The sequence below is a fragment of the Panthera tigris genome, chromosome B3 (assembly GCF_018350195.1).
Source record: "Panthera tigris isolate Pti1 chromosome B3, P.tigris_Pti1_mat1.1, whole genome shotgun sequence".
NCBI lineage: Eukaryota > Metazoa > Chordata > Mammalia > Carnivora > Felidae > Panthera > Panthera tigris.
Genome location: NC_056665.1, coordinates 36,462,796 through 36,477,213, shown reverse-complemented (window position 1 = coordinate 36,477,213; position 14,418 = coordinate 36,462,796). Strand labels below are relative to the sequence as shown.

Below are 14,418 nucleotides of genomic sequence, written 5' to 3'. Positions count from 1 at the left end.
ACCTGCAGAGAAGTGTATCCGTGGTGGCATCTCAGCAGAGTCTGACAACCTCAAGGCGGCAGGGCTGAACAGCCCCTTTTTAACAGGCAGAGAAAACAAGGAATAGGGAAAGGAGCATGTTGGCCTCAGACATCAAGGGGTGGACCCAAAGCACCCATTTTGTGGGTGGTAGGGTGAGCTGGAGCATCAGGACCGAGACCCCTGGGGCGGCAGTTGAGGTCACGTGCACTCAGCTCTTTCTGCTTCAAGAAGACCAACTAGGGTTCTTTTTCAGGAACTTGGTTGAAAATAATCAAAATGGTCTTCTGAATGAGTGAAAACGAATTGAGTGTCTGTTCTGGGCCAGGCGTTTCATCTAATCCTCCCAAGCACGGAGAACGATGGGCAGAGCGGACAGAGCCCCACTACTGAGAGCTCAGGTTTTGGGGGGGTCTCTTTCCACCCACACACTCCTGTGCACCAGAATTGCTCTCAACTGCCAGGCAGCAAAACAGTCCTTCTCTTCGGCAGGAAATCCTACCTCAGTGGGATCCTCGGAGAAGAGCACTGGGCTAGGAGAGCGACTACAGACCTCTAGGTGCCTCGGTTTCCCCCTCTATGCCAAGAAATGTTCCCTTGGTGAGCCTTAAGGCCTCTTCAGGGCCTGAGGGCTTTGACCCTTTTATGGGTGGGCCCCCAAAGTATCCCCGGAGCAGGACCCAGAAGGAATTCCTTTCTGGGGTTGTCACCTAGAAGGTGCCCCACACAGACCCTGTCTCTGTGGTCCTTCCTGCTTGGCTTTGACCAGACCAAAGGGACACATGGTGCTGGAACTCGCCGGCTAGAGGCTGTCCCCATGAACTCTTGCCTGCTGGTTATATAGCTGGATTATATTGAGTTGTGTGGGGATATAAGGAATAAATAGGGAATAAAAGCTCTGTGAGGACAGGAACCGTGTCTCCCTTGATCACCAGTTTATCTCTTGAAGGAATGGATGAATGAAATAAACAATGAATGGAGATGGTTTCCGCCTCTCTAGAGCTGATGAGCTAGTGGGGAAGAGAAGAGGTACACACACACACACACACACACAAAGGGAAATTATGACCCAAGGACTAAATTACCATACAAAACAATGGTATGAGATGTTGCAAGACAGCACGTGTTCAGGCCAAGTTTGTGGTGCAGCCAGTAAGGGCTGCAGGAACACAGGACACTCAGGGCTAGGGACAGCAGTCAGGGTCTCCAGGAGGCCAAAGTTGCGCCGGGCCACTTCTCCTTACTAATGCCTGGAGCTGGGTGGCCCTCAGTTCCTGCTGACCCTCCTTAGAACCAGAGTGGGGCATTGGGAACGGTCAGCTGGAGTGGGGAGATTCTCTACGGGGTACTCACAGCCCAGGTACTGTGCTAGTCTCTAGATTCATTTGCTAATAAAACAGATAAGTCCTCACCCTCCTGGAGCTTACATTCTAGTCAGGGGGAAGGCAGACAAAAAACAAACATAAGGAAGTATATTTTTGTATAGTATGTTAGAAAATAATACATGCTGTGGAAAGAAGAGAGCAGAGCGATGAGAATTAGCAGTTTGGGGTAAGGTGACACCCAATTTTAAAATAGGGTGCTCTGGGTAGACTTCCACTGAGAAGGTGTGAGGGAAGCAAAAGCTTGAAGGATGTGAGGCAGTTAGCCAGGTAGATGTCTGGGAGAAGAGTGTTCCGGGTAGAGGGAATAGTCAGTGCAAAGGCCCTGGGGCAGAAGTGTGCCTGGTATGATCAAGAAATACTGAGGGGGTGTCTGGGTGGCTCGGTCAGGTAAGTACCTGACTCTTGATTTCAGCTCAGGTTATGATCTCAGGTTTGTGAGATAGAACCTTGTATCAGGCTCTGTGCTGAACATGGAGCCTGCTTGGGATTCTCTCCACCCCCCCTCCTCAAAATCTCTCAAAATAAATAAATAAACATTACAAAAAAAGAAAGAAACACTGAGGAGGCCAGTGTAGCTGGAGTTGAGTGAGTGAGGGGGAGAGCCCAAGATGAGGGCACCAGGTCATGAGGCCATGTCATGGAGGGACTACGGGGGGGCCTTGCAGGACAAGAAACCACGCGAAGACTTTAAACAAGGGAGTGATTTCATCTAACTTACATTTGAACAGAATCTCCAGGGCGGCTGAGTAGAAAACAGGGGTGGAACAGGGAGGTGAATGAGGCTGTCAGAGTCCGGGTGAGCGGTGATGGTGGCTTTGGCTGGGGTGATGGCCGCAGAGAGGCAGTCAGATTCTGGATCTATTTCCAATGTAGAAGCAATTTGCTTGTGGGTTGGATGTCAGGTGTGTGGAAGAAAAGAGTAGATGAATACTCCGTTGTTTATCGTCAGAAAAGCTAGGTAAAATGGAGAGGGGATCATTCACTGAGATCATTCACGCCAGGTGACTCAGAGTTAAGGACACCGCGAGTCCAATTTGGGAGGCGTTCGGTCTGAGATGCACATTGACATCTAAGTGGAGACACGGAGCAGGCACTTACAGCTAGATGCACTTAGCCGGAAGCTAACCTATAGAGAAAAGAAAAGAGGTCTGAGGACTGAGCCCAACTTTCAAAGTCACATGAAAGGACAGTATGTACCAATAAGGCAGGAGGCCGAGAAGGAGACAGTGAGTTAGAAAGGACACCAGGAGAGGACGAGATCCTGGAAGTCAAATGAAGAGCGAGGTTCAAAAAGGAAAGGGCGCCCTCACCTTCACTGAAGGCTGCTAAGGACTGAGAATAACCCCTGGGCATAGCCATGGACAGCTTATTGGTAATCTCATTAAGAAAGGCTTCTTTTGGGATAGAAGTCTGATTGGAGTGGGTTCCCACCCTCTCCAAAAAAAAAAAGGAAATGAGGAAGTAGAGACTGAGTATAAGCAACTCGTTCAGGAAGTTTTGCTATTAAGGAGAAATTGGGCAATAGCCGGAGACGTCGAGGGGGGTAAGGGGATTCGGGCTCCAGGACACAGGTGGCAGACTAGCCACCCAGAGGAGCACAGGCCAGTGACCCACGGTCTCCCCTGCCCTCTGTCCACATCTCAGCGGCCTTCCCTGACTTTCCCTGGCAGAGGAAATGCCATAGCAGTGTCTCCATCCTCCAGCAAGCAGGGAAGTATCTATGGGCTACAGACTCGAGACTCAAAATCAGGCCCAAAAATCAGCCATCTGCCATAGGGATAGAATGAAAACATGTCATGCCTTCGAAAAAAAAAAAAAAGTAGGGAAAAAAAGGTACTTTATTCCCCAAAAAACCCAAAAAAAAAACAAAAAAAATCCACCAGTTGGGAACATGACTATAAAAAAGAAGCTCATGTCCCTTCTATGGTAAAATATGTGCCAATTCATCTGAGAAAAAAGAAAAAGAGCATTTTACAACTTTTCCTTCCATGATGATGTTTCACTTCTTCACTAATCAGACAAAGGCAAACAAAACCTGTAAGGTATCGTTTTTTTGCCTGATTGACAAGTACTTTATTTTATTTTTAAGTTTATTTATTTTTGAGAGACAGAAAGAGACAGAGCATGAGTGGAGGAGGGGCAGAAAGAGACAGAGACACAGAATCTGAAACTGACTCCAGGCTCTGAGCTGTCAGCCCAGAGCCCCACGCGGGGCTCAAACTCATGAACCCTGAGATCATGACCTGAGCCAAAGTCAGACGCTTAACCGACTGAGCCACCCAAGCGCCCCAGTGGTTGACGAGTATTTTAAAGAATAATCCCTATTATTCACAAGTATTTGGTGAAGTAGGCATTCTCTTAAAACATGGGTGGGAGGGGTGTCTGGGTGTCTCAGTCAACTAAGCAACCGACTTCGGTTCAGGTCATGATCTTGAGGTCCGTAAGCTCAAGCCGTGCTGACAGCTCAGAGCCTGGAAACTGCTTCCGATTCTGTGTCTCCCTCTCTCTCTGCCCCCTCTCTCCTGCCCCTCCCCCACCCACAGTCTGTCTCTCTCTCAAAAATAAATAAACATTAAAAAAATTTTTTTAATAATAAAAAAAATAAAACATAGGTGGGAGAGAAAACTGGCCCAAGGTTTGGGGGAAGCAATTTGGCTCTTTGGCTTTACCAAAAGGCTTTGTAAAGTTTATTCCTTTTACCCTCAGCAATCCCTTTTTGGGGAATGGAGAGAAACCATTGAAAACTTGGGCAAAGATTAATCACAAGATTTCTCAGAAACTTGTTTACAGTAATGGAATATATATGGAAAAATCAAATGTCTAGACATTGAACACTAGCTTACAACATTTGGACACTTTCATATCTGCCAATAATGAGAAATGCTTAGAATATGTCTAGTTTAAAAACGTTATCCTATTTATTGAATTGTAATACCCATGTCATTCTCCCTATGTCTAGCTGGGTTTTCTTCACACCGGCTGAAACTGGTTTCCCTTCTGTCCATTTTTTATTTCTTTATTTCTTTTTTCTAATGGGTGTTTTTCTTTCTTTTCTCTTTTCAAGGAATCTACATAGGCTTAAAGTCTATGATTTTCACAACTTACAGAATGAATTCTCCCTGTTATTGGTTTGATTGGCTGTCTTCTTAGCATCCATTCTTTTGGGGACTTTTGGAATCCTAGCTTGTTGGCTCATCTTGGATGGGGTGTGTATGTGTGTGTGTGTGTGTGTGTGTGTGTTCATGCTCAGTCTTCCTCTAGACGTTTCACTGTTGCTTCCATCCAGCTTTCTGCCTACCCCTCCTCCCCAATTCAGTACTGGTTTTACCTTGGTGGCCCAGGGCTCCCATCCATGGAGATCTGAGGGCACTGGGAGTGCAGTCACCAAACAGGCATTGGCCTGTCCAGGTCTGGGTGAGGAGACAATGTCAACTCCTCTTTTTCTCCCAAGTACAAAATAAGTGAATCCCCGGCAATGGTTGGTCACAGCTGTTTTCAGCCCTGATCCATCAGTCGGGAGACTCGCATCCTACCCCAGGAGCAGAGTTCTTAGAAGCCTCTGCTCCCAGAGGCGAGCGAGACGAGAGATTCCATTTTACAGCCATTGTGTGTTTCTGTTTCATCTCTGGCCGACAGAGATATTTATCCTATTTTTGAGAGCAGCTGGTCTTTTACATTTTTTAAAGTATTTTATCAGTCATTGCTTTGTGTGTGGTATAGATGAGGGGTCCTCAAGGGGCAGACTTCGGGCCACCTTAACCAGAAGCCCCAAGTTGTATCTTCTTACTTTGCTGACCCCAGCTTGCGTGTGTGAAGGAAGTCACATTAGCTTTCATGCCCACCTTTTTCTCACTGTGGATCTTGGCCTCCCTACTCCGCTTCCAACTTCCCCCAGGGGTTTCTCCCATGGGCCTTTGCTGTCGCTGGTGCTCACAAGCCAGCCTGCTCAAATCCCTGCCACCCTGGTGCTCCCGGAGCTGTCCACCACCAGCCAGCCATTTGAGGACATCTCCTCCACTGCTCAGCCACTGATGTCCTCTGAAACTTCAAGACTCCCTGAGCCCACACCGTACCGGGGCCACCTGCATTCCCTGCAAAAGCAGGAAGAGCATCTCTGCTTTCCGAGAGCTCAGACCAGAGGTCAAGGGTAGAACAGACCCATGCTTTCCTCCTCCTCTTCCCAGGTGCCACCCAAGCCTTTCCCACAAGGTTGTCGGCTCAGAAAAGAGGCTGCGCTAAAATAAAATGCCAAACAAAATATTTGAGCCAACTCGCTAAAATAAATAATAAAATAAAACAAAAGCATATATTTGTGCTCTCAGAATTGCAATTCAGGGAAACAGAGGTAGGCAGTGACCCAAAGGTTGCCCTCCCAGGGAACACAAGTCAAGGGATTTTAAAGACAAAAGGGAATGCTTGTATAAATTGTTTACAAAGAATTTCTGTTGGTGGCAGAAAACCAGTGTTGGCTGAATCTAATTGGTTGCTAGGGCTATCGCAAGCAAAGTCTCTTTGTGTAGCAAGTTGCAGGTGTTCAGGCTGGATCCTTAGAATATTTGTGGTTTGGCCCAGTTCAGAAGTTCACGGTCTACCCGGTGAAGTGTGCAGGCCCACCTCCTTAATGGCCTCCCAACTCCATTGTAACACCCCATGGGGTAAAACCCCATGTCCTAAGCCATCCCATTCCATTTCACCTTTCAAAAGGCAAACCAGCTCCTACAAATGGGTTCCTCAGAAACTATTCCACTCTGAATCCCATGTTGGGCTATCTTCTGAATGTGACTAGAAAGGAACCCTTCATTGTAGCAGAGACTTCACCTGGGTGGGTGGGTTTACAGTGATTTTTTTTTAAATCTGTGTGTGTGCGCGTGCTTTTATGTATTTTTTTTCTATAATTAATGTTTATCATTTTTGTGATCATGCAAAAACGTAACCAGGGAAAAAAGTCTATCCTCCCCAAATGTTTGTGAAAAGGAAGGCATGTTTAAAAATACATTTCACAATGTTTATTATCATCCCTTTAAAAATCTGCATTTTGCCCAGATACTAGGATATAAATTAGACTTTTATGTGCCAGAACGTTGGCAAGTATCGGATCACATTGCTCCATTGCGTTATATTTTTTACTGGCACCCCACATCCCAGGGTAGGGTCCTAGCTCTTTAGCTTGCCTCGCACAAGACCCTTCATGATCTGACTCCTGCTCCTGGCTCTGGGTCTGTTTTCAGGCTCGTCCTTCCCCATGTCGCTGTTTAGTTATACCTGCACTGCTCCTAGCTTCCTGAACACAGTATGCATTTCCGTCTTCGTGCCTCTGTGTTTGATCTTCCAGCCGCTCAGAATGTCCTTTTTGTTCTCCAGCTGGCAAACTCCTATTCATACTCTAAAACCCATCTCAGGTCAGTCACTTCCACTGGGGAGTCCTCCTGATACTCTCTTCTTGGCACTTCTGTATCTGCCTTTACTGTGCTGGATTCTTTTAACTCATCTCTGTAGACCCAGACGGTGCATGGCACATGGTATTTCATAAATACTTGTCAAATTGAGGCAGGTTTATTCATTCCACAAATACACATGGAGTGCCCACCATGTGTTGGGCACTGTGCTAGTTTCCTGGGATTCAAAATTAATGAGCCAAAGGGGCGCCTGGGTGACCCAGTCGGTTAAGCATCTGACTTCAGCTCAGGTCATGATCTCACGGTTTGTGGGTTCGAGCCCCGTGTCAGGCTCTGTGCTGACAGCTCAGAGCCCAGAGCCTGCTTTGGATTCTGTGTCTCCTTCTCTCTTGGTCCCTCCCCCGTTCATGCTCTGTCTTTGTCTCACAAATAAATAAACATTAAACAAATTCAAAATTAATGAGCCAGAGTCCTTGCCTTTAGGAGCTCACAGTGCAGTGAGAGTAGACAGAGAATCATACACGGGTAATCACAGTGACGCCAGGACAGGGGCAGCTCTGTCTCACCTCTTCTTAGTCCTCCTTTTCTTCCTTACCTGGTTACCACCTGAAAGCATAATTCATACTAACTGCTTTGCCTATTTCTTCAAAAGAATTTTCCATTTCCTACACATAGTTTCTAAAGTCACTTAATGGAAGTTTCTATTTCTCTCTTCACTCTAGAACAGAGGAACACTATTTGAATGCTCAAAATAGCCCCCCATTTGCTACTTCCCAAGCAAGTGATCCCCCTGTGACTGGGGGTGTGCAAAGTCAGGGCTGGCGACCACCAAGTGTGGTTGGGGAAGGACAGAAGAGAGACTTAAGCTAAAAAAAGGTTGGTTAAGCTCTACGACCTTGAAGGTCTTTCTGATCCTGAGTCGAAGGAAAGCACATGAAGCCTAAACCAAGATCATGGCGATGAAATTATGAAATTTGGGAGTTTGGGGTTCATGAAAGAATGGCTAAGAAAGAATTCTTGAGATGTTTTTGCTGCAAAAAGGTGATTTTATTATGGCACAGGGACAGGACCCGTGGGCAGAAGGAGCCGTGCTGGGATTGTGAGGAGTGACTGATTATATACTTTTTAATTGGGGGGGGGGGGGGCGGTTAGAGAGAGCATAAGTCTCTAAGGAATTTGGAAGCAGGGCTTTCAGGATCTTGAGAAGCTAGCTGCTGTTAAGTAACTAAAGTTACTTTTAGTCTTTAATAATATCAAACATAAATATTAAGGCACTAAGGCAGCCATGAGTTCTTGGAGGAAGGTCACGTTCTGTATGTTTCAGGTGTGTATCAATGGGCTGCAAGCTGTAAGGAGATTTAACGTAAACTACACGTTCCCTGGGGCACCTAGGTGGCTCAGTTGGTTAAGTGTCCGCCTCTTGATTTCCCCCTCATGATCTCCTAGTTCGTGAGTTCTAGCCGAGCGGCCACTGCCAACGCGGAGCCTGATGGGGATTCTCCCTCCCCTTTCTCTCTCTGCCCCTCTCCTCCTCTCTGTCTCTCACAATAAATAAACTCAACAATTATTATTGCCCTCATTTTGGAAATTAACCAGAGACCTCTAAAATCACCAGTCGGGGGTCCTAATCTGCCACAGATGTTCAGCCTCAGCTGATCTCTTGCCAGGCAGGACAAAAAGTAAAAAGCACTTCAAATTTTAGTTGCAGCATGGCTTTGTGTTTGTATAATCTCTCTTAGGTTTTTAGCAAATAGAGCTCACAGACCTCCCTCCCTCCCCAGGTCCCTTGAACTGGCAACCTCTTCACAGGACTGTTTCAATATGTTTTTACTCAGTACTTTGGGACTGAGCTTTGCTCCCTGGGTAGTTAAATACAGTCTCCACGGGCGCCTGGGGGGCTCAGAAGGTTCAGCTTCTGACCTCGGCTCAGGTCCACAATCTCACAGCTCGAGAGTTGGAGCCCTGTGTTGGTCTCTGTGGTGACCGCTCAGAGCCTGGAGCCTGGTTCGGATTCTGTGTCTCCGTCTCTCTGCCCCTCTCCCCCTCCCCTCCCTCAAAAATAAATAAACATTAAAATAAAAACACAGTCTCCGGAGTTAGCCTACCATGGTTGAATGCCTGCCTGCCACGCCATCTGGACATGTTATTTCACATCTCAGAGCCCCACTTTCCTCTTCAGTGGCTTAATGATGATAATGCCCACCAGACAGCACTGTGTTATATATTTACCTGAACGCTGTGTATACAGTCCTTAGCACACTGCATGGCTCAGAGTGAGTACTTCAACATTTCTGTTGGTAATCAATGCTATTGGGATCAATGAAGTCTCAGTTGGCTCATTAGGTGCTGAGCAGAGTCTACTCTGACTTATTGGTGATTTATTATTATTATTATTATTATTATTATCATTATTGCATGGTGCATTTCTAGATCTCCTACCTACTGATCTCCTTGAGGGAGGGGAAATGCAAGATATCGGGCCAGATGGAAGACAGCCAACATCTTTCCAGATAAATCCTTGCCCCACTCTCGCAATAGGCTCCTTGTTGGAATTTCTCAGGAGCAAGTTGGCCAGTGACCAACACGTGGGTGACCGAGGGGCTGTGGGTGTGAGCAGGGCTTTAGAAGACTCAGGAAGAGGAGGAGCTGGAGAGAAGTGAACTGTGGGTTCCTCGACGCAGGCTGCCGTACAGACCACAGCCTCTCTGTGGTCTAGAAAACAGGAGAAAGGATGAGCACACCGGGAGACCCAGCCCAACCAGACCTTGAAAGTTGCAGAGGGTAAGTGGCTCATTTGTCTAGCTTTCCATGCCAGCGATAAGGGAAAGGCAAGGGTTCTTTTGCCTTTGGAGATGGGGTGAGCTACAAAGGATGATCATCTGCCCGGGACAGAAGTGAGGAGACCCAAGCCTGGTCTTGCCTGGTCACTAGCAAGCTGTGCAATCTTGGGCAAGTCACCAGACCTCTCTGGGCCTGTTTTCACATCTGTAAAATCGGGCATCGACATCATCAGACTAACGACGATATCTGGCACTTGTACAGTGTTTGCCAGTTGCACTTTCCCAAATGGCACCTCGTGTGATCCCCGCGGCAGCTCTTGTTGGAAGAATGCTTGTCACATTTTACAGATGAGGAAACTAGAGTGCATGGGGCCAGTTATTATTCAGTTAGGGCCAAGCAAGCCCGGACCCAGAATCCTGGTCTCCTGAGGAAAATTCTGGCCTCTGGTGAGCATACTGTTCCCCTGGAGCTATGAAATCTGGATTCCTCGCTCGTTGTCGAGGACTTCTGTCTCCTTCTTTTCTCCCCCATGCCCTCCCTCCTTCCTTCCTGCCAGCTGTTCCAGCCTCTTCTCCACCAGCCTCCCAGAATTTCTTCTCATTCTGCAGGCCCGAAACACTCATATTTCTGAGAAGGGGGTGGTGAACATCAGAAACCCATCCCCACCCTCCCTGGGTTAGCACCTGCATGCAATGCAGCCTGTTTTCCAGAATTCTCTCTGCTTTGTGGAATGCCTTCCTCTAGGTCCCGAGAGGTGAAGTAAGTGGGGCTTTAACCTTCAGGGCAGCAGTTCTCCAGGTGTGAGCCTAGACCCCTCACTGTGGGTCGCAAACTTCCAGGGTGCTTGGTTACACGTGCGGATTCCCAGCCCCTCTGCGCCGAAGTTGGTGAGTCAGAATGGGCATCTTAGCAAAGCCCTCCCTGTTTCTGACAGGCATGTATCACAGTTTGGGAATCACTACTCCTCCCATACTGCACTACTGGCCAGCAGAGGGCACTTCATAGATTACTTAACAGTGAACTATCCTTGTATTGCTGGGAAAAGTCCTTCGTGATAAAGGTGGATTATTTTTTTTTAATTTTTTTTAATGTTTATTTTTTTGAGAGAGAGATTGACAGAGTGTGAGAAGGGGAGGGGCAGAGAGAGAGAGGAAGATATAGAAACTGAATCAGGCTCCAGGCTCTGAGCCGTCAGCACAGAGCCCGAAATGGGGCTCGAACCTACAAACTGTGAGGTCATGACCTGAGCTGAAGTTGGACGCTCAACGGACTGAGCCACCCAGGCGCCCCTATTATTTTTTAAGTAAACCCCAGGGTTTAGCTTGGTTGTATTTTAGTTGGAGTTTTGCATCTCTACAAGTTACATTCGTCTAGAATTTTCTATCTATCCATCTATCTTGCTTGCTTGCTTGCTTGCTTGCTTTTTTGTATGCTATCTTCATCGGGATTGGGTAATGCTGGCTTTGTAAAGTAAATTGGGAGTCTTACCATTATTTTTTACCGTCTGAGATGATTTGGCATTGGACTTATTCTTTGAAGATTGGCTAGGACTCAGCTGTAACAACAAGCTGGGCCTGATATTATTGTAAAGGGTTAACATTTCACTGCCTTTCTCCTTTCTTAAATGATTTTTGGTCTGTTCAGGTTGTTACTTCCTCTTGAAATCGATTCATGTCCCTGAGTTCACCAAAAATCTACACACAATACTCTTCCATTTCTGTAGCGCCTCCATTTTTATTGCCTTTCTCAATATTAATGTACTTCTTTCACTTTTTTTTCTTTAATCATGTTTTTCTATTCAGACTTTTCCAAGACCCAACTTCTTTTTTCACTGAGTTGAAGCATAATTGACAAAAAACAAACTGCATAGTTAAAGCGAACAGTTTGATGAGCTTTTAGCATATGGATACATCTGTGAAATCATTGCCCGAATCAAAATAAATTTATTATTTTGACTTTATTCAGTTTTCTAGTTCCTGAATTTCAGACTTTCTACTTAATAGTCAATCCTTCTATTTATTGTGTGTGTGTATTTTTTTTCCCAGTTCCTTAAGTGAAAGTTAGCTTGTTTATTTTTAAATTTAATATATAAATACAGTTGATTCTCATTATTCATGGCAGTTGTGTCCTATAAAGTCATTGAAAACAATGAATTAGGGAATTCTGAGCCATTGCTCCTAGGGAAAATACAGGGTTAAGTCCTTGCTAACATCTGGGTGCAACGTTTTTGTCAAAAAATCAATGTATAGCCTTGGGTTTGTTTGTTTTTTTTTAAGTTTACTCATTTATAATCTCTACACCCAATGTGGAGCTCAAACTCATGACCCCCAGATCAAGAGTCACACACTCCAGGGTGCCTGGGTAGCTCAGTCGGTTAAGTGTCTGACTTTGGCTCAGGTCATGATCTCATGGTTCGTGAGTTCGAGCCCCACATGGGACATGATTCGTGGGTTCAAGCCCCGTGTCAGGCTCTGTGCTGACAGCTCAGAGCCTGGAGTCTGCTTCAGATCCTCTGCCCCCCTCTCTCTCTGCCCCTCCCCTGCTCTCTCTCTCTCTCTCAAAAAATAAATAAATAAAACTTAGAAAAAAAAAGTCATACACTCTACCAACTGAGCCAGCCAGGCACCCCTCAATATATAACCCTGTTTTATGTGTGCTTGTGGTTAAAGCCTCCTTTAAGAATGTAAGTTGTTGGGGCGCCTGGGTGGCTCAGTTGGTTGAGAGACTGACTTCAGCTCAGGTCGTGATCTCATGGTTTGTGAGTTCGAGCCACACGTCGGGCACTGTGCTGACAGCTCAGAGCCTGTGTCTCCCTCTCTCTCTGCCCCTCCCTCACTCATGCTCTGTCTCTCTCTGTCTCAGAAATAAATAAACATTAAAAAAAAAAAAAAAAAGAATGTAAGTTGTTGAGGGGCGCCTGAGTGGCTCAGTCAGTTAAGCATCCAACTTCGGCTCAGGTCATGATCTCACGGTTTGTGAGTTTGAACCCCACGTCCAGCTCAGTGCTGACAGCTCAGAGCCGGAAGCCTGCTTCAGATTCTGTGTCTTCCTTTCACTCTGCCCCTCCCCCACTTGTGCTCACTCTCTCTCAAAAATAAATAAAATGTAAAAAAAAAAAAAAAAAAAAAAAAGAATATAAGTTGTTGATTTGTTAACGTAGAACTCACAGTCCACAGTGCTAAAACTCATGTCTGAACAAAGCTTACCTAATACACATATTTTTTCCATAAGGCATATCACGGCCTTTTTGTGCTGAGGAGTGCTAGCCAGCATTTCAGCATCACTCTTGGGGCCATTTTAAAGAGCAAAATCCCTGGTGCAACACAGGGAATGTATTCAATGACATTGTAATCATGTTACATGGTGACAGATGGTAGTTAACACTGGCTGTGAGCACAGCATAGCATGTAGAGATACATTATACACCTGAAAACTAATGTAACATTGTGTGTCCCCTGTAAGAAAAAAAAAAATTAAGAATTTTTTTATGTTCATTTATTTTTGAGAGAGAGAGTGCGCATGCACAAGCAGAGTAGGGGCAGAGACAGAGAAAGGGAGACACAGAATCTGAAGCAGGCTTCAGGCTCCAAGCTGTCAGCACAGAGCCCCACTCTGGGCTCGAACCCACAAACCGTGAGATCATAACCTGAGCCGAAGTCAGACACTTAACTGACTGAGCCGTCCAGGCGCCCCTAAAAATTTTTTTTTATTATTATTATTTTTAATTTTTATTTATTTATTTTTGAGAGAGAGGGAGAGCATGAATAGGGGAGGGGCAGAGAGACAGAGGGAGACACAGAATCCGAAGCAGGTTCCAGGTTCTGAGCTGTCAGCCCAGAGCCCGATGCAGGGCTCGAACCCATGAACCTTGAGATCATTACTTGAGCCAAAGTCAGACACTTAATCGGCTGAGCCACCCAGGCATCCGAAAAAAAAAGTTTTTTTAATTTTTTTCTACATTTATTTATTTTTGAGAGATAGAGCACAAGTGGGTGAGGGGCAGAGAGAGAATGAGACACAGAATCCAAAGCAGGCTCCAGGCTCTGAGTGGTCAGCACAAAGCCTGACACGGGGCTTGAACTCACAAACTGGGAGATCATGACCTGAGCTAAAGTCGGATGCTCAACCGACTGAGCCACCCACGTGTCCCCCCAATTTTTTTTAAGAATGAAAAAAATGGGGCACCTGGGTGGCTTAGCGAGTTAAGCATCTGACTTCGGCTCAGGTCATGATCTCACGGTTTGTGAGTTCAAGTCTGGCATCGGGTGAACTTGAGCCCACACTTCAGGTGAGCACGAACCCTGCTTCTGGTGAGCACAATCCCCACGTTGGGTGAGCCCCACTTCTCTCTCTCTGTCTGTCTCTGTCTCTCTCCGCCCTTGCTCACTTGAGACCTCTCTCTCTCTCAAAAAAAAAAAAAAAAAAAAAAAAAAAACACCACACAAAGCAAGATCACCAACAAAAAGCACAAAAATTCAACTCTTGCAGCACTCAGTAGATCATGAGAAGGACACTTGTTCATAATATGAGAGCTGAAAACAAGAAGGCAGAGCATCACTTTGTTCAACCCCAGCTGGGAACGTGTACATTGGGCAGCTCAAGTTTATCACTGTTCTGCTCAAGTCCACAATGTCTGCAAAAATGCCACAAGCATTGATTTAGGGGCCACAGGTAAAGTGTAACAGATAGGCGAATTCACAAATACGGAATCTGCAAATAATGAGGATCAATTGTAGCTAAATCATTTAAGGTTATATTGAACTCATGGGATATAGACAAAGCCATTCTCTCAGAGGGAAGTTGATAGCAACAGGATGTTATATATCCTCAGTCACAGT

The 14,418-nt window shown here is 45.9% G+C and overlaps 1 protein-coding gene across 1 annotated transcript in view; it reads left to right on the top strand.

The window, feature by feature from the left end:
- Window positions 1-9,271: 9,271 nt before the first annotated feature.
- NOX5 (NADPH oxidase 5) overlaps window positions 9,272-14,418 on the top strand; it is a 35,323-nt gene continuing 30,176 nt past the window's right edge. Inside the window, exon 1 of the mRNA XM_042988515.1 lies at window positions 9,272-9,580. Within this exon, the coding sequence (XP_042844449.1) occupies window positions 9,531-9,580 (50 nt within the window). The 5' untranslated portion in view covers window positions 9,272-9,530. The remainder of the gene's footprint in view (window positions 9,581-14,418) is intronic.